The 18,151-nt window shown below is 43.4% G+C and overlaps 2 protein-coding genes across 2 annotated transcripts in view; one reads left to right on the top strand and one right to left on the bottom strand.

The window, feature by feature from the left end:
* Positions 1–18,151, top strand: part of CUBN (cubilin) — a 439,455-nt gene that overhangs the window by 9,082 nt on the left and 412,222 nt on the right. The gene's annotated exons all lie outside the window — the stretch shown is intronic.
* LOC309555573 (leucine-rich repeat-containing protein 14-like) overlaps positions 780–18,151 on the bottom strand; it is a gene marked incomplete at both ends in the record, with an annotated part of 35,706 nt that continues 18,334 nt past the window's right edge. Inside the window, 2 exons of the mRNA XM_082257633.1 lie at positions 780–1,335; positions 4,319–4,948. Coding sequence (XP_082113759.1) covers positions 780–1,335; positions 4,319–4,948 — 1,186 coding nt within the window. The remainder of the gene's footprint in view (positions 1,336–4,318; positions 4,949–18,151) is intronic.

Genomic DNA, 18,151 nt, shown 5'->3' with positions numbered 1-18,151 from the left:
TGCTATTGCCACACTGATTTCCTCCCGGCCAATCAGGAAGTGGGTCTCGAGACCTGTTTCCCAATTTGCCAAAGGAGAAGGCTTCCTATTGGTGGAGGAGGAGGGAGGAGACGGCCACTGAGAGGGGACATGGAGGAGACTGAGGGGGAAGACGTCACCGTCCGGAGGAACAAAGTAAGTGATCTGGTGCCTGGGGGGAATATAGTGTGGACTGGACTCTGGAGTGACAGGGCGGTCCGTGGCCAGGTCCGTCTGCTGCCCCAAGACCGATGGAGCACCAGCCGCCACTGGTTTTAACCCCTTCAGCATCTTGGGGTGGGGGGTAGGAGAGCATATGGGGGGGCAGCAATTTTTATTTTGCCTAGGGCGGCAAAAATACTTGCACCGGCCCTGGCCATGGTACTGGACTTGAGGACACCAAGGCATGGTTTGCAAGTCAAAGCATAGGGGAGTGCTGTTTGTGAGGAAAGCTGGGGTCAGGTATGTGAAACTGTTTTTTTTTCTGGTACCCTAGACCTAAATGATAACTAACCCTTGTAGTGCTGGGGAAACCCCACTGCAAGGTAAGATTTTTGCTTTCCCTAGAGAGAGACTATTAGTGATAAATTCCCCCATGTTGTCAGAAAAAAGGCTCCTTTGCCATACATCACACTGTCATAGATATAATAGTAACTGTGATACAGGCAGCAATAAAAACCTAACAGGTTCTATTTTTCCGCATTCCATCCACAACTAAAAAAATGTGGCTGGAGTTGAGACTCAAGTCTGTATTTCAGTGGTTATAAGCGCCAGAGGTTCATGTAGACTGGATTTTGGAGAAAAGACACATTCCTCACCCACACAATGTCCATCCGCTCTGCCCTTACCAATATCTCCTTTAGCTCTGCAAAGAATCTGTTGAGCTTCTCCATGTCAACATAGAAGACAGAGAGTGGGCCACGAACATAACAGTCCTGTGGGCATGAATAGACCACCAACTGGAGCTCCTGGAGCTGCAAACAGTTCTGGGAGAGACTCCTCAGTCCCTGAGTAGATAATGGGTTCATTGAAAGTACTAGGCACCGCAAGTGGGAACAGCGGCAAAGGGTGGGCAGCAGAGCCGACAGGGTGTGATCACTTAGCTGGCACTGGCGGATGTCCAGATAAAGGATGGAGGAGGAGACAGCGGCCAGGAGTTTGAGGAAGGGGGGGAGGAGGTGCTCTGACAGGTTATGCCCCATTAAGTCCAATTTCTTAAGGGTGGAGATGTGGGGGCTCTCAGACAAATAATTTAAATCTTCCAGGAGGAGACCACAGTGACCCAATTCCAAACTCTCCAGTGGCTTTTGTATTCCCCTGAAAAGAAAAGGTGTGCACAGCATTACTATATGAAGAATTCAGGAGCAATTCAGTCAGGTTAGGAGCTGGCAGCAATTTTAAAAGATCAAGTAGTAATATTTAACGGTGATGTCTGATGACTTGGCCTCATATTTTCTATCAAGTTCTCTTTGCCATAATTACCCTCTCTGAACCTGCCTACCTTGATGTGTTCCCATCCATTTTTGTGTGTTCCGCCTCCCTTGATATTTAAAATGGACCGTATATTTTTTTCAGAAAAGCTCTACCTTTTATCATTAACCACTTGCCGACTGCCGCACGACTATATACGGCGGCAGTCAGCCCTTTACAGGCAAAGTGACGTAGGGGTACGTCACTAGCCTGTGACATACCCCTACGTCAGCCTGTGAGGCTCTAGGCAGCGAGCGCACGCCGGTCCCGCTCGCTCACGAACCCCCCCCCCGCGCGTGTGAGCGGCTGACCCGATGTCCGCCGCTCACTTGCGATCGTTGGTTACACCGGGAGAAAGGCAGGCGGCTAATGTAAACACAGCCGCCTGTCATTCTCCCCTGTGTAACAGCAGAGATCATATGTTCCTGCTTTGTAGGACCGTAGATCTCTGCTGTTACATGAAAAGCCACATCCCACAACAGTAAGAAGCACGCCCCTAGGGACACACATAGTCGCTGCATCTCTAATAAAGTTAACCCCTTCCCTGCCAGTGTCAAGTGTCATTTTTACAGTAGCAGTGCATATGTATAGCACTGATTACTGTAGTAATGTCACTGGTACCCCCAAAAGTGTCAAAAATGTCAGTCAAGGGTCCGATCTGTCCGCCGCAATGTCACAGTCCCGCAAAAAAAAATCGCAGATCGCCGCCATTACTCGTTAAAAAAAATATAAATAAAAATGACAAAAATCTTTCCCTTAGTTAGTAAACGCAATAACTTTTGCGCAAACCAATCAAAATACGCTTATTGCGATTTTCTTTACCAAACATATGTAGCAGAAAACAAATTGGCCTAAAATGTTAAAAAAATTTGATATTTGCATTTTTTTTTTTTTGGGAATTTCATATAAAAAAATGTGAAAAATATTGTTATTTTTGCAAAATTGTCGCTCTTTTTTTGTTTATAGCGCATGATCAAAAAATAGCACAGGTGATCAAATACCACCAAAAGAAAGCTCTGTTTGTGGGAAAAAAGGACGTCAATTTCATTTGGGTACACTGTCGCACGACCGCGCAATTGTCCATTAAAGTCATGCAGTGCCGAATCGCAAAATAGGCCCTGGTCAGGAAGGGGGTAAAATCTTCCGGGGCTTAAGTGGTTAAAAAGTCATCTTTGAGATCCAGTCCAATGCCTGTATCTATAATTTTCTCAGTCTCCCCTCCCCCAGTGATCAGACTGTAACATTTTAATTTTGTAGCAGGTCTCAAGGTGAGAGGCTGCAGCAGGAGCTGATCTGTGTCAGGCATTTGAAAATACATGTTGGGTAGGTACAGTATGGTGTAGCAGCAGTAATCACAGAGAAGTCCAAATTGCAGTAACCAATGTATTGAAGAACTGGCAAACAGAACAGCAGCCCATCAGTCAGTGTAGCAGGGAGTAGCGGTAGTAGGCCCGAGTTGAAGACAGCTCCTGCAAAGTGAGGTGGAATACGGCCTGGCCAGTCCAACCCTCCTCCTGAACCCATCCCTACCTCTAGTGCTGTCCCTGACAGGAGGGTACACGCTCCCTACACTAACCACTTCACAAATGTGAACCAAAACCTGGGGGCAGGGCCCTAAAAAGACTCTGTGTGACCCAAGATGGCCACCAGGGTCATCTGGGTGCTGCACAGCCAACTAAAACGCTGCTAAAGGGGCCCAAGGTAAGCATTGGAAAACCAAGTTCCTCTTGAATTCCCCTCTAGCTGCTGTACTGTTCTGGTCCAGCGCCTCCTACAGTGGAGAAAACAAACTGTGCCTGGGGTTATTAATGAATTCACATGCCGATATGACATGGTCTTCCCAGTCGTTTCCCTCTCAGCTTTTGCATACTTTGTTGCAGGAGGTAAGTATATGGATAATTTGCCACCTTGCCCTTGCTTGTGACCGTGACCTGCAATGCACACCTGGACCTGCACTCTTGGCCCAGGTGTTATTAGACCATACCCCCTTAAAGTGTAAATAAGGCACAACTTTTAGTTTTGCATACAGTGGAGGTGGATTAGAACACTTGTCAGTTTTTATTGCTGTCAGTGCCCCCATCAGGGAGATTCACCCTCTCTACTTGTCCTGTTTACTGTTATCTTTGAAAGTGAAAGTTAAAGAAAATCTTACATTTTGGGTTGATATCAGATGGGAAATCTTCCAATGGGGACACTTGTTCTGGTGACCCTGGTGGCACATCGGGATTCCCACACTTTGGGGGGGGATTTCCTCACTTCCTGTTTGTGGCTATTGGACAGGAAGTGAAGGGAAATCTCCCAATGGGACGTACTTGGTAATTGAAAAATAAAAAGTTTTTCCTTTAGTTACACTTTTAGCTCATCCCACTGCTAGCACAATTTGGCCACACCCAACATTTCAGGTGGCGTGCTTGACATGCTGCTATTATTCCCACCCCCTCCTCCGCCCCTGTCCCACCCTCAATAAAAGTGGGCATGGTCAGTAAAAATCTGGTCACCTTGGACAATAGGAACTGTCACTTCAGCCCAGCAGTAATGTGGACACCTTGAAAAAAGACTCTGCCTTCTGTAAACATAGAAAGACAGAAGACTCAGGACCAGAAAGTCACGTGACTGCAGCTTTAGGTAAGTAAACAAGGCATTTTGAGGTTTTTGTTTTTTTTATGTCAGGGAATAGTTAGAATAGGGTGGGGGATAGGGAAGCCCGAAGATCAGCTTTAACATGAAATATAAAAATGTATCCGATGACAGGTCCACTTTAAGTGCCCCCCTCCCATCACTTTACATTGTCATTTTCCATATTGTTTCTGAAGATAAATCGCAGTCTCACCCCAGCAGCTGCTGTAGACACCCAGATAGGGTGGAAAATTCGAGGTTTAGCTCTTTCAAGGATCTCAGCTGTCCGATGATCATGGTGAATTCCTTCATGGCATCCCCTATGTTAGGGATTGGCCTCTGGATTATGTTTAGGTAGAAGGGCAATTTAAGGCTGCGCAGGGAGCAGAACTTGACCATGGCGGGCAGAATAGCGTTGATTTCCTCCAGGGTGGAATTATACAGTTCGATCATGCGCACCCCCGCTGGGTTCAGGAGGTTTAGCAGCTCCACTGTTTTACACAGGGGCATCATACAGACATGTAGGTTGCGGCAACGTAGGCGCAGGGGGCCATGCACACTCGCCTGGAGTGCCTCCTTCAGGATTGGGTACATTGTGCTATATATAAAGATGTCTATCCAAACCTCTACATAAAAAGTGTTGAGGGAAGTGAGTGGGGCCAACGTGAAATCACTGTCTTCCTGCCTCCTCTTCTTTGCTTGCATGGCTTCATCATGGCATCTCCTAGAAAGATCGATACACACCTTAGCCAGGGTCACCATGTTTGAAGACAGACTTCTGTGGCCTTCATTCAGGTTGAAGGTGCAGGCATCCGTCATATCCAGGATACGCAACCGCTGCCTCCTGCACAACAAGAGAGAAAATTTGAAATCAAAAAATATATCAGTGTAGTACAGCAATGTTATTAATAAACAGTCCAAAAAGTCCCATAAAGCATAAAGATGTGAAGGTGTTACTGCTCCAGGTGTCAGTCCTCCAAATCACACCTCCCCATGTAAGCAGGTGCTGGCTCTGCAGTTCAAATGAAGAAATTAATAGTTCTGGACGGCCGCACTCCAAATGCAACACCTTTATTGAAATGATAAAATCCATACAGCATAGGAGAATACAAATACTGTACAGCAGCAGTTGACGCGTTTCACACCTCTCACTGGTGCTTAATCATAGCTGACCAGCTGCCCTATGCTGTATGGATTTTATCGTCCCATAGAGATGTGATGACATACACATCCAAATTACGAATATATTGTGAATGAATAATTAAAATACAAAACAATACGGTTTAAATCCTCCGTGGATATGTGCACAAAGTCAACTATTTCAAAGCACTCTGAGCCTAATCTATTTATGCACTGTAAATATCCATCACCAGCTGAAGGGCCTGCTCACCTCCAGACAAATAAAAGAAAGCTTCTCTTTAAACCCAGGCAAATCTCTCCTCTCCTCCTCGATAGAACAGAAACTTCCGCTTTCACAGTTCCCAAGGGTAATATGTAACAAGGCAGAAATGACAGACATAGTGTATTCCGTGACAACTCCTTAATTAAAACCCCACCTAAAATTCCACTTACAAGAAGATGAATAGTACACACTTTTCAAACAATGGCGCCCGGCTCACCACCTCTAGCAGCACAACTGCGGTGCAATGTCAAAAAGCTTAACTCCTCCCCTAGATGTGTCTCGCCAGGTGATAGGGCTTCTTCAGTAGGTGGGGAGCCGAGTCTCTTGTGGTGTTATATAGGCATACATCTCTATGTCAACCACACCAGAGGCGTAACTAGAACTTTCAGGGCCCAGATGCAAGAAACCATGAAGGGCCCCCTGGACCCCTGGCTGGGGCCCTTCCCTTCAAGCCTGGGGCTCTTCCCACTGATCCTGGGGCCCTTTACTCTCATTGCGTGGCCCTTTATTATGGGACCCTTTCACAAGTTCTGCAGTGGGCCCCCTTCCTGCCATCTTGGGGCCTCCCCACGGTGGTGGAATTCCAGGGCCCGGTCGCAAGTGTGACCTTTGCGATCCTGGAAGTTCACCCACTGGTGTCAGTAGCTTTTATTTTTTACAACTATTAGTACTATGAATAAGCTATTGGTTTGCATAAACAACTTAGAAAAAAAGGGGTGTACTTAAAACAGGATTAAAACGACAGGAGGCCCCCCCAGCCATCATAAGTGATGCAAAAGTCTGGAGGGAGGATCAGAGAATAGAAATTCAAGGAATCTGACTTTCCTGATTACAAGTGATCCTGTATTACAGATTATCAAAAGCCGCCCACCCGGATCCCCGTAGGAGGGGATTGTCATAATACCATTCTAGAATATCGGTCTAAAAAATTCCATCAGCTTACAATAAACCCTCTTGGGAAACCCCAGCGGATAAAAACACATGGCTAAAAATTGAAGAGGACTACAAGGTATAGGGCTCCACGATACCCCCGTAAAGGGACATCTGTCAGGACACCCTTAATGAGCCACCCAAATTTTTGCCCATGAGTTTATTAGCAACTCAATTTTTGAAGGTCTCAGAAAAAGTAGACTAATATAAAATACAGGGCAAGCTAAGGACTCATACCCTTCTCACCAGTATCTCCCTCTACAGGAGACATATGATACAACCTCTCATGGAATAAATAACATAAACTGACTTATCCTAAAATAAACTCTCACTCCCCCTGCACTCAGAGCAACTAAAAAGCACTCAAGATAAAAATGAAGAACAAACAGACAAAAGAAGGGACAGGGAAACCTGCAAAAATTACGGCATGCCCAGGGACTATTAAAATGTACATGACCCCGGAAGGGAAAGGGCAAAATACGCTACCCGAGAAACAACCAGCCGTAAGACCTAAACAAAATACAGAGGGAAGTAAAAAAACTAAAGGTCAAAAATCCATGGGAGCAAGTGGAGAAGAGAGTTTGGAAATGTCAAGGGAAAGTACTCAATTAGTAGGAGATGGAGAATTGAGAAGAGAAGAGGATACAAGGGTAAAGGACCACCCCCCATCAAAATCAGAGATGTTGGAAATGTTCGCTAGCCTAGAGAGATCAATTAAAACTGAAATGGCTACCCTCCATGGAGACTTGGGACATATTCTGACAAGGGTGGAAGAAACAGAAAAGAGGTCAGACACCCACGGAAAAAAGTAAAAAAACTTAAAGGAGCAAATGAAGAAAATTCAGATTGAACAGAGAAATATGTTGTATAAAATGGAAGACCAAGAGAACAGACATAGAAGAAAAAACTTACGAATAAGAGGAATGCCAGAGAAAGGACAGGATGAAAATCTTGAAGAATGCTGGAAAGTGTTTTCAATCCTCTTATGGGAAAAGCGATCACAGAAAAAATCAAATTCGAAAGAGTCCACAGAATACGGAGACCTGCAAACATACCCAGAGAGAAAACTAGAGATGTAATCGCAAGATTCCATAAGTATGAGACAAGGGCCCTGATTTGGGAGAAAATGAGAGCCAGACCAGTATTAAAATACGACGGAGAGGACCTTCAGATCTTCCCAGATCTGGCGCAGGAGACTATCAATAGAAAACGTATCCTGAGACCAGTGGTAGAGGTTTTAAAGAAACAAAACATACAATATTTTTGGAGTTTCCCCGCTGGTCTAGGAGTACGGAGAGAAGGGAGGACTGTGTTATTAAAATTCCCAGAAGATACTCAAGCTGTTTGTGATATATGAAATATACCAGTAATGGACATCCCGGGATGGACAGATCGGGAGACCCCAGAAGAGGAAACAGAGGAAGAAGACCTGGACCAGTGGAAATCGAAGAAAAATCCGAAAAAGATAATAAAAAAATGAAGAAGAGACTAAGGGGGGGTCTAGGAGGGGAGGGAGATTGGAGGGGGGGGGGCTGAAGGTGGGGGCGGCGGAGGAGTAAAACCAGAAAGAGTGTAAAAAAAAAGATGGCACCACAGTCATCAACATGCCCTTACCATCTGACCTAGTAATAGGAAAGATGGATGGGAGGGACGAGCAAAGACAGAGCTCAACCTCGGGAACAAGTTGATTGAATAGGGAGGGGTGGGAATCGACTGCCCTGGCTAAGGGAAGGGGGAAAGCTAGGCCCCCATTAGGCAGAAATAGGAGACAGGGGAGGGTGGGGGGTGGCGGGAGGCAAGGAGGGCAGGGGAGGGGGGGTGGGCAGGGGGAGATGGAGGGAGGGAGAGAGGGAGGGAGGGAAGGAGAGAGGGAGGGAAGGAGAAAATAGTAAATTTAAAAACTTATCCAACTCCTGGATCAAAAGAGATACGGAACAACTTTAGAGTCATCAGTCCTCAGAAGAGCCCAGCCGAAAGACAAGGGAATGGACAATAGAAGGAGGATTAAAAACTAGGAATGGTGGTAGTTAATGTACTGTCATACAATGTGCGGGGATTAAACTCTCCAGATTAAAGGAAAAAAATCCTAAGGGAAATTAATTATTTGAAGGCAGACATAATATTCCTTCAACAGACTCATATAACCCATGCATCCAACATTAGGTTATACTCCCAGAGCCATCCCACATGGTACTACGCGGACTCTCTCAAGAAGAAATCTAAGGGTGTAGCCATTGGTTTTGCCAGAGGTTTTGGATTTGTTCTCGAGGAGAGATTAGTAGACCCAGAGGGAAGATACCTCTTTTTGAGAGGGAAAATAGGGGAAGAGGAAGTTACTCTAGTAAACGTATACAGCCCCAATGAGGGACAGGTGGACTATGTGGGAAAGGTCCTGGGAAAATTAATGATGTTCAAAAAGGGAGGAGTGATCCTTGCCAGGAATCTCAATCCTAAAATAGATACTACTTCAAAAACTCAATGAAACAAAAAAGCTCAGACAAGGATAATTAAGGAAAAATTATTTACAAATCAATTGGCAGATATAAGGAGAATCCTCCATCCAAAAGAAAGAGATTTTACCTGCTTCTCAAATGTCCCATACTCGAGAATAGATTACGTTCTAATAGAACACAGATCGATCGAAAGAGTGATCGAGACAGGGATCGGGACTAGGACCTGGTCTGACCACACCCCTATTACAGTTAAGATAAAAATGAGTAGAGAACAACCTAAAATGGATGCATGGAAAATCAATGAAGAACTAATTAGGGATAAAAAATGGGGAAAAGAAATAGAGAAGGAATTCGAGCTCTACTTTCAAATAAACGATACGGAGGAAACACCAAAAAATATGGTATGGGAAGCACACAAAGCCTATATGCGGGGTATACTAATCTCCAAAGGGGCACAAAGGAAAAAGGAAAGAACAAAAAAAAAGGATAAACTTATGACAGAAGTCTTTGAACTAGAGCTAAAACACAAAAGAACCCAAGACTCGGCCATAAATACTCTATTAGAGGAAAAAAGAGAAGAACTGAAAGACCTCTTAGAGCAGGAAATCAGACAGGAATTAAATAGAAGTAGTAAAGTAAAATATATTGAAAGTAATAAAGTGGGAAAAAATTTGGCAAGAATCCTCAAGAAAAAGAAAGGGGTGAATTTCATAGATAAAATAAAAAGCAAAAATGGGGAAATAATCCAAACAACAACAGGGATAGCTAAGGAATTCCAAAAATACTATGCAAACCTCTACTCGGTAAGAAAAGAGGATACACAGGGGATTGATCCGGATAGGAGCGAAAAAAATTAAAGAATATTTAAGAAACGCTAAGTTGACAAGGGTTGACGAAGACAAATTATCATTACTAGATATACCAATTACAGATCAGGAGATATTGAAGGCTATAAAAGAAACTAGCCCAGGAAAGAGCCCAGGCCCAGACGGGTACACAATAAATTATTATAAAAAATACAGGGAGTTCCTAGTTCCGAGATTAAATAATCATATGAATGGAATAGGTACCCAATATGAAATGAGTAAAGAAGCCCTATCCGCATCAATCACCATTATACGAAAAGAGGAGAAAGACCCACTATTGTGTTCTAGCTATAGACCCATCTCCCTCCTCAATGTTGACCAAAATTGTTTACAAAAATATTAGCTACAAGGATGAAGAGCCTGATGACGGAGTGGGTCCATGGAGACCAAGTGGGCTTTATTCCGGGATGCCAGGGGCGGGATAATGGGATAAGAACGATCCTCCTGTTGAATCAAATGTTAAAAACTGGACCATTGAGTTTAATACTGTCAATAGATGCTGAAAAAGCATTTGACAGGGTCAACTGGGAGTTTATAATCAGAACTTTAGAGGAGTTGGAAATAGGTCCTAGAATGACGGCATGGATTAAACATTATATAACCATCCAACCGCAAAAGTAAAAATTAATGGAGCAGTGTCAGAACCCTTTGAAATGTTCAATGGAACAAGACAAGGATGTCCATCATCCCCAATGCTGTTCGCCCTCTCCTTGGAACCACTGCTGGCAACAATCAGAAGAAGTTCAGACATTAAGGGAATAAAGATAGGACAGGAAGAACATAAGGTCTCCGCTTTTGCAGATGACATGCTGCTATATATATCCAACCCTAGGATCACCCTGCCAAATACAATAAAAATCATGAAACAATATGGGGAGTTATCAAATTTAAAAATTGATCAAAAAAAAATCAGAGATCCTGAGTATCAACGTTAATAAACAAGAAGAAGAGAGGTTAAAAAGTGAATTCCAATTTAAATGGAGAAAGGATGAAATAAAATATCTAGGGATCAAATTAACATCAACCCCAGAGAAACTATACAAAGCAAATTTCCTTCAATTACTGAATGATACAAAAACAGAGTTAAACAGACTCTCCCCAAGGATCTTCTCATGGATAGGGAGAATAAATACGATAAAGATGATAATCCTCCCAAAAATATCATACAAATTCCAAATGATCCCAATCCCAATCCCACAAGCATTCTTTAAGACACTCAAAACTTTGATATCTCGGTTTATCTGGAAACATAAAAAGCCAAGGATTAAATACACAACATTAAGTAAAGGGAAGGGACAAGGGGGTTTAGCACTACCGGATTTTAAAAAATATTTTCAAGCCTCAATACTTACACGGGTGATAGAATGGAGTAAAAAAAAGAATGATAAAAGTTGGGTAAAAATAGAAAACACGATTAGTGACACACAACTAGGAAAGATTATTTGGATACCTTCAAAATGTAGGGAATTAAATGTTAGCACTCACATAATTACACGTCAGGCTTTAAAAATTTGGGACACAATACATATAAGAGAGAAATGGAAATACAACTCACCGTTAATACCACTCCAAAACACAACATTTTTTGCACCGGGGGAAGGGAGGGAACACGGTAAATGGATTGAAGAGGGGGATGCACGATTGGGAGATATAATAGACCGGGGAAAAATGATAACGCTCTCAGAATTAAAACAAAAGAAGAGAGACTGGAAAATAAATGAGTGGAGATATCTCCAGCTGAGACACTTCTTAGCCACATTACCCCAACCACTAAGAGATATGAAGGAACTACTACCTTTTGAACAATTATGTGTCTCAGATAAAGTAGTAAATAATATTTCAAATATTTATAAAATTATGTTAACAATAACAAAGGAGACAGGGCCTTCACTCAAAGAAAAATGGGAGAGAGATTTAGGACCATGCAATGGAGGAACACAATGGGAAAAAAGTTTACAACTTGTGCACAGCTCGGCTATAGACACTAAGGGCTCTTTCACACGGTCCGCCTCCGTAGGCGGATCCGTGCTGCTCAGCGAGGATCGATCCGCTGATCCCCGCTGAGCCGGCGGATGACAGCTCCGTCTCCGCTTGCAGTGCGGAGAGGGAGGTGTCACAGCCCCCGCTGCTCTCTATGGGGGATCGGATGAGAACGGACCGCCTGTCCGCTCTCATCCGATCCGATCCCTGAACGGATGGAAAAATAGGGTTTCCATCCGTCCGGATTTCACGGACAGGATCGGATACGGATGGCAGCGGGTGTCAGCGGAGGTGTCTCCGCTGACATCCGCTGCCCCATAGAGCTGCATGGAGGATCCGATCAGATCCACCTAAAAACTGACAGGCGGATCTGATCGGACCGCCCGTGTGAAAGAGCCCTTATACAGAAGAAATGAACTATATACCCCGGACAAAGTAGGTAGATATCAAGTGGAGAGTTTGAGAGACTGCTGGAGGGGATGTCGGGAGAAAGGCACAATAACTCATATATGGTGGGAGTGTCCGAAAATTAAAAAATTTTGGAGAAAAGTCTTAATTTTGATAAATAAAATTATGAATATACATATACCTGAAGATCCTTGGAGATGTCTATTCCACGGAACACAATTGTCAGTAAAATATATAAGAAAACTCTGTTTCCCCACTTATTAAATGCGGCTAAAAGTTTGATCCCTTTAAAATGGCAAAAAGAAGACCCTCCATCAAGTAAAGAATGGCTAATTAAGGTGGAAAAAACAAGGAAATTAGAATTATTAAGAAGCTGGGGGGGAAGAGGAACAAGGGAATTGGGCAGAAATCTGGGAAGAGTGGCAGGTCTTTAAAGACTCAGTGGAATATAAAGAGATAATAGGAGAAGGAACGAAGGAAGGGGAAAGGGTAGGGGAGAGGGGGGGGGGGGGAGGATGGAGGGTTAAAAGGGTAATATGTCAATTATGATGTAAAGATATGTTCTCCAGAGATTGGAGTGTTGTAAATTTTATACCTGAAAAATGTAATAAAGAAATATAAAAAAAAAAAAGCTCAACTCCTCCCCTAGATGTGTCTCGCAAGGTGATAGGGCTTCTTCAGTAGGTGGGGAGCCGAGTCTCTTGTGGTGTTATATAGGCACACATCTCTATGTCAACCACATCAGAGGCATAACTAGAACCTTCAGGGCCCCGATGCAAGAAACCATGAAGGGCCCCCTGGACCCCTGGCTGGGGCCCTTCCCTTCAAGCCTGGGGCTCTTCCCACTGATCCCGGGGCCCTTTACTCTCATTGCGTGGCCCTTTATTACGGGACCCTTTCACAAGTTCTGCAGTGGGCCCCCTTCCTGCCATCTTGGGGCCTCCGCACTGTGGTGGAATTCCAGGGCCCGGTTGCAAGTGTGACCTTTGCGATCCTGGAAGTTCACCCACTGGTGTCAGTAGCTTTTATTTTTTGGTATTTTATATGTATTATTTTTTATCATTTTATATTATTTTTTTACAATGTCACTGACTATGACTCTGTCCATTCAGAAAAGGAAGGAGCTGGTAAACTACATATTTACTGACCCCTTCCTGGCTCTCTATTGTGACACATCCCCTGCAGCAGCCGGCAGGAGAGGGAAGGGAGCACAGTAGGGAGGGGGGGACCAGGGGAGCATGCAGGGGCCCAGAGACAGCAGAACACAAGTGAACTGGATAGGAGGAGTGGCGGGGGCAGCATACAGAGGAACCAATCTCCTCCATTTTCCTCCTGCAGCTACAGGAGGTAAAAGGAGGACAGTGATTTCTCTACATGCTGCCCCCATCCCCTCTCCTATCCAGGTGTACAGGGGAGCCACACAGGCCCCCTGGAGCATGGGGCCCGGTTGCAATTGCAACCCCTGTAGTTACACCCCTGAACCAAACCAACCACCCTTTTAAGAGCCGGAAGTGTGACACCGCTTCCGCATCCTCTCACACCCGGAACTATAATCGCTCTGCTCTTAGACTGGGGACACAATGTACTATATATCAAATATCAAACTTTACAGAGTATATACAAAAATACTCTGTAATTAAGAATAAAATATAAAAATATAGTCCCAAAAAGATGTCTCCAAAGGCAGGGCTGAGGATACTAATCATCTCGGAGCCACCAAAAATACATGTACACTTCTGCTTATCGTACAACTGTATTACATATACAGTACATCATCCCAATTTACATACATATCAAGTAATATACAATAAATACACTTCAAATTGTTATGCCAGTGCCATAGAGATATATTCAAAATGTTAAATTAACAACAAATCTAATAAAAATCTCTATAAGATAAACAGTAAATATGGACCAATTAATGTATTGCTTATGTAGCACGCCCCCTACAGGGGGAACGTGTAGAAACGCTTGAATATGATTACAAAAATAACGCAATACTGCTTATAAAAGTGTGAGAGTGACAAATCAGATATCTGACTCTATATTAACTATGAATAAAACAGTCAGATCTAACTAGCTCAGCTGCACAAAAATCTCTCAATGGAATATACTTCAATGACAAATGTAACTTGACAGAGTGCACTCTATCACCTATAGGGGGCCCCCTTTGTCCCTGAATTAAGTGAGTCTCTTCCTGAGCAAGGCCTTGCTGGTCTTCGCCGGCAGTAGGAGCTCAAATCATTCCAAGAATGATATTTGTAATCCAATGGGGAAAGGGGTACTTGTATCCAGGCTCTGACTGAAATAAACAGTATGATCCGCTGTATGTATGTAGAGGCGGTCTCTTGGTTCACCACATACTAGGCAGACTCAGTGGAGGCAACTGCTCCACTATCTCCTAGTTCTCACTGTAATTATACTGTGTCACAGGCCCTCTCTCTGTGTCCGTAAGCTGCTGTACCCACTACAATGGGATATCTCTCACCCAGTTCCCGAGTGCTCCTCTCCAGCAGTCCTCCACACTGGGCCGGTCACTCCTCCGCAATGTCGGCTACCTCTCGCAGGTGTTGTCACTCTGGATCAATCACTCCGCAGTGACATCCGCCACCTTCCGCCAGTGTCTCCGCACTAGGCCTCAGTCTCGCTCCCTCTGCTCCCTGCAGCAGGTCTCTGCCTCTGTTCCACCTCACTCGCGGCCCCCGAGGCAAAAGACTGAATCTTAGACCCCGCCCCTTATTTATAGACCTCCCCACAATCCCCTGCGGGACTCGCGGCTCCCTGGGAGTATAGTTCCATCCGTCCATTCCACACAGTCTTCATCCTCCACCGGACCACATATCCCATAATCCAATGCGCCACTCTTCAGGAGAGCCTCAGAACAAACAGGAAACTTAAAGAAACAGTACATCAGCCTTAACTATGCTGGTAGCGATTTCCTCACTTGGCTACATCTATAAAACAATTAAGGTAAAAATCGATGGTAAGACCTTTTGGAGCTAATACTTTAATCTCGAAAATCCAAAAAGATTCTCGTTGACTTAATTTTCTGATACAATTGACCCCTCTCCAATGTCTTTGCACTTTCTCCACACCTCAACATTTTAGGCCACTCAGGTCCCTATTATGGGCCTAAAGTGTTTGGAAACACTGTGTTCTATTTTTCTTTTTTTGATATTATTTATGTGCTCCCTAATTCTCGCTTGTATGCATCTAGATGTGCGCCCTACATATTGGTATCTACAGGGGCACTCCAACATGTATACTACCCCAATGGTCGTGCATGTGATAAATTCCTTAATGAGGTGTACTTTACCTTTTGCTGTTGCCTTAAATTCTTTTTTTTTTTGCATTGACTTGCATTGGCTTTTGAAGTTTTACATGAAATGCATTTACCACACTCATAAAAATCTGTCAGGAAGTGGCGACCCCCCCCCTCTTTTTTTTATTATTGGGAGGATCTAGAACCCCAGGAGCAAATTTATCCCTCAAATGAAAGGCTTTTTTTTATACAAACCTAGGCAAAGGCGGTCAAATTTTATTAAAAACTTTATCTTTTAACAAAATCCTCCAGTATCTTTTTATAATATTTTCTACCTTTTTGCACTGTACATTATACTCCAAGATTATCCTAAATTCATCAATTTGATTACTCCTTTACATGATCCGTTCCTTATTCATTTTTAGACTAGTTCTATCCATCCTTTGCATTTCTGCTATTTCTTTTTTAATTACCTCCTTATTTTCAAAGATCTCCTATTGCTTTATTTAATCATTTACCATTGTGCAATTTCTTCGTAATCAGACGAATTGCCCTTTTGGGATGTTACATACCCATGGTCTATAATGGAAGCTATCAGTAGCTATATTGTCATTTCGGTCGGTTGGCTTGTAGTCATTTTTTGTATAGAGCACCCCATTTTTTATCATGATTTCCAAAATCTAAGAATACCATATTTTTCCGGTCAAACTTCTAAAAGAGCACAATATTCTTGTCATTATGGTTAAGTTTAAACATAAAAGCAAGAAGACTATTTTCATCACCAACCCAAATCAGTAACAGATCATCTATAAATCTAGTGTAGTATATTCGTTCTTTTGGTTTATCTTGGAAAACCATGTCTGCCTCCCAGTTGGGCCAAAAATAAATTAGCCACACTGGAAGTAAAACAGGCCACCATAGTGGGCGGCACAGTGGTGTAGTCATTAGCACTTTCACCTAGCAGCAAGAGGGTCGCTGGTTTGAATCCCAACCACGACACTGCCTGCCTGGAGTTTGCATGTTCTCCCTGTGCCTGCATGGGTTTCCTCCCACACCCAAAGACATGCTGGTAGGTTAATTGGATCCTGTATAAAATTGGCCCTACTGTGTATGTATGTGAGTTAGGGACCTTAGATTGTAAGCTCCTTGAGGGCAGGGACTGATGTGAATGTGCAATGTATATGTAAAGCGCTGCGTAAATTGACAGCACTATATAAGTACCTTAAATAAATAAATAATAAATAGCTGCTTCAGTAGTCTGTAGATAATACTGATTTTTGTACCAGAAATAATTATGCTGAAGCCCAAACTTCAGCAAACTTCATCAAAAACTTCTGATGTCTCTTACTGATTTCTGAACTATCTAATGCCCATTTTACAGATTCTACAGCATCAGTATGTTGAATAATAGTATAAAGCGAACTTACGTCCTCCGTCACTAAATATTATGAACCTTTTGTGGGGATATCCTTAGTGGAAGTGACCAGTGGTTTTAAAAAAGTGTCCAGATATTGTCCAATCCGAGATTTTAAGGAATCTACCCCATTAACAATGGACACAAAAGAAACCTGGCGCTGAGATCTAATCAGTCAGAGGATCCGAAGGTCTGTCTGATGGAACCAAAAAATTGAACATACTATTAGGGGACCTTAAGTCTCATGTCCCAGGTGCAGCTGACCCATACTCAGACCCAAATGAGAAGAGCACCATACCAACATAAAATGTTGGTAAAAATCAGGAAGAGCTACTTTTCCTCATTTTTCTGTTGGTATGGTCCCATTAACAATGGGCCTACCTGGAGGCATTTTTTCATATTTACTGTTGTTTTATTGCTCATATTTTTTTTTTTTTTTTTTTTTAATAGGGGTTTATTTGCACTGATTGTCATCACTATAATCAGAAAAATGTATATGAATGGAGCAGTAGCATGTATTTTATGTCCACAAAACATAAGCTATTTCAGTTAAAAGAGGAGTGCACCTTTAAGGCGCTTCCATGATTAAAACATTTACCTTTCTATCTAAAAAGAGGAATCCCAACCAAAAAGTGATATTCTGACATTTAGTGGCTGCTGGAGATTTTAACTTTCTAAATGCAAAGGAAGCCTCTACAGAGGATGTAAGCTGCCTCTGTAAAATTCCTCTGAAAACACATGTTCCCTGGCTGTCATGTTGATCCAGCGGCTTTAGGCAACTAGCATATTCTAAAGATCGACATTGACTATCTCTCTCAGTACAGATGTGCCTGGTGTGGAAATCTCTGTACTGGAGCAGGTGACTCAGCCCACTAGACTCCGCCTATAACAAAATCATCAATTTTCTGGCCCTGTAGCTCAAAGTCTTTTATGAAATTGTTCTGTGTGAGTTTTACTACATTTTACAGTTATGGGTGGATGCTGATGAGAGTAGGTAAAAGCATTTCTGGCCAGGAAAAAAACTGGTTACTGAATTAGGTCAGGGTTACTAGAGGGCAGGGCTGGATGACTCATGCTGGTAGCTCTCTGGTGCCTCCCCCTGGTACCTGGAAGGTTGGAGAACCTTCTAGAACTAGAGGGAGGGCGTTATGAGAGGCTGCCATAAATATTTATGGAACCTCAGTCAATCCCCAACAGTAGTCTGGCAGGGGGACTGGGGGAATTCCTTAAATTACCATGGGCCATGCCAACAGGGGAGTCAGGTGGAAGATTGAGATGGGGTGCTGAGGAGAGGCTGTATGTGGCCCTTGAGGGACCCCTGCTGGGGAGGGG

This window comes from Pelophylax lessonae, assembly GCF_965119305.1.
Source record: "Pelophylax lessonae genome assembly, chromosome: 5".
NCBI lineage: Eukaryota > Metazoa > Chordata > Amphibia > Anura > Ranidae > Pelophylax > Pelophylax lessonae.
Note: the sequence above shows the minus strand (reverse complement) of the source record. Positions and strands in the feature narration are given on the sequence as shown.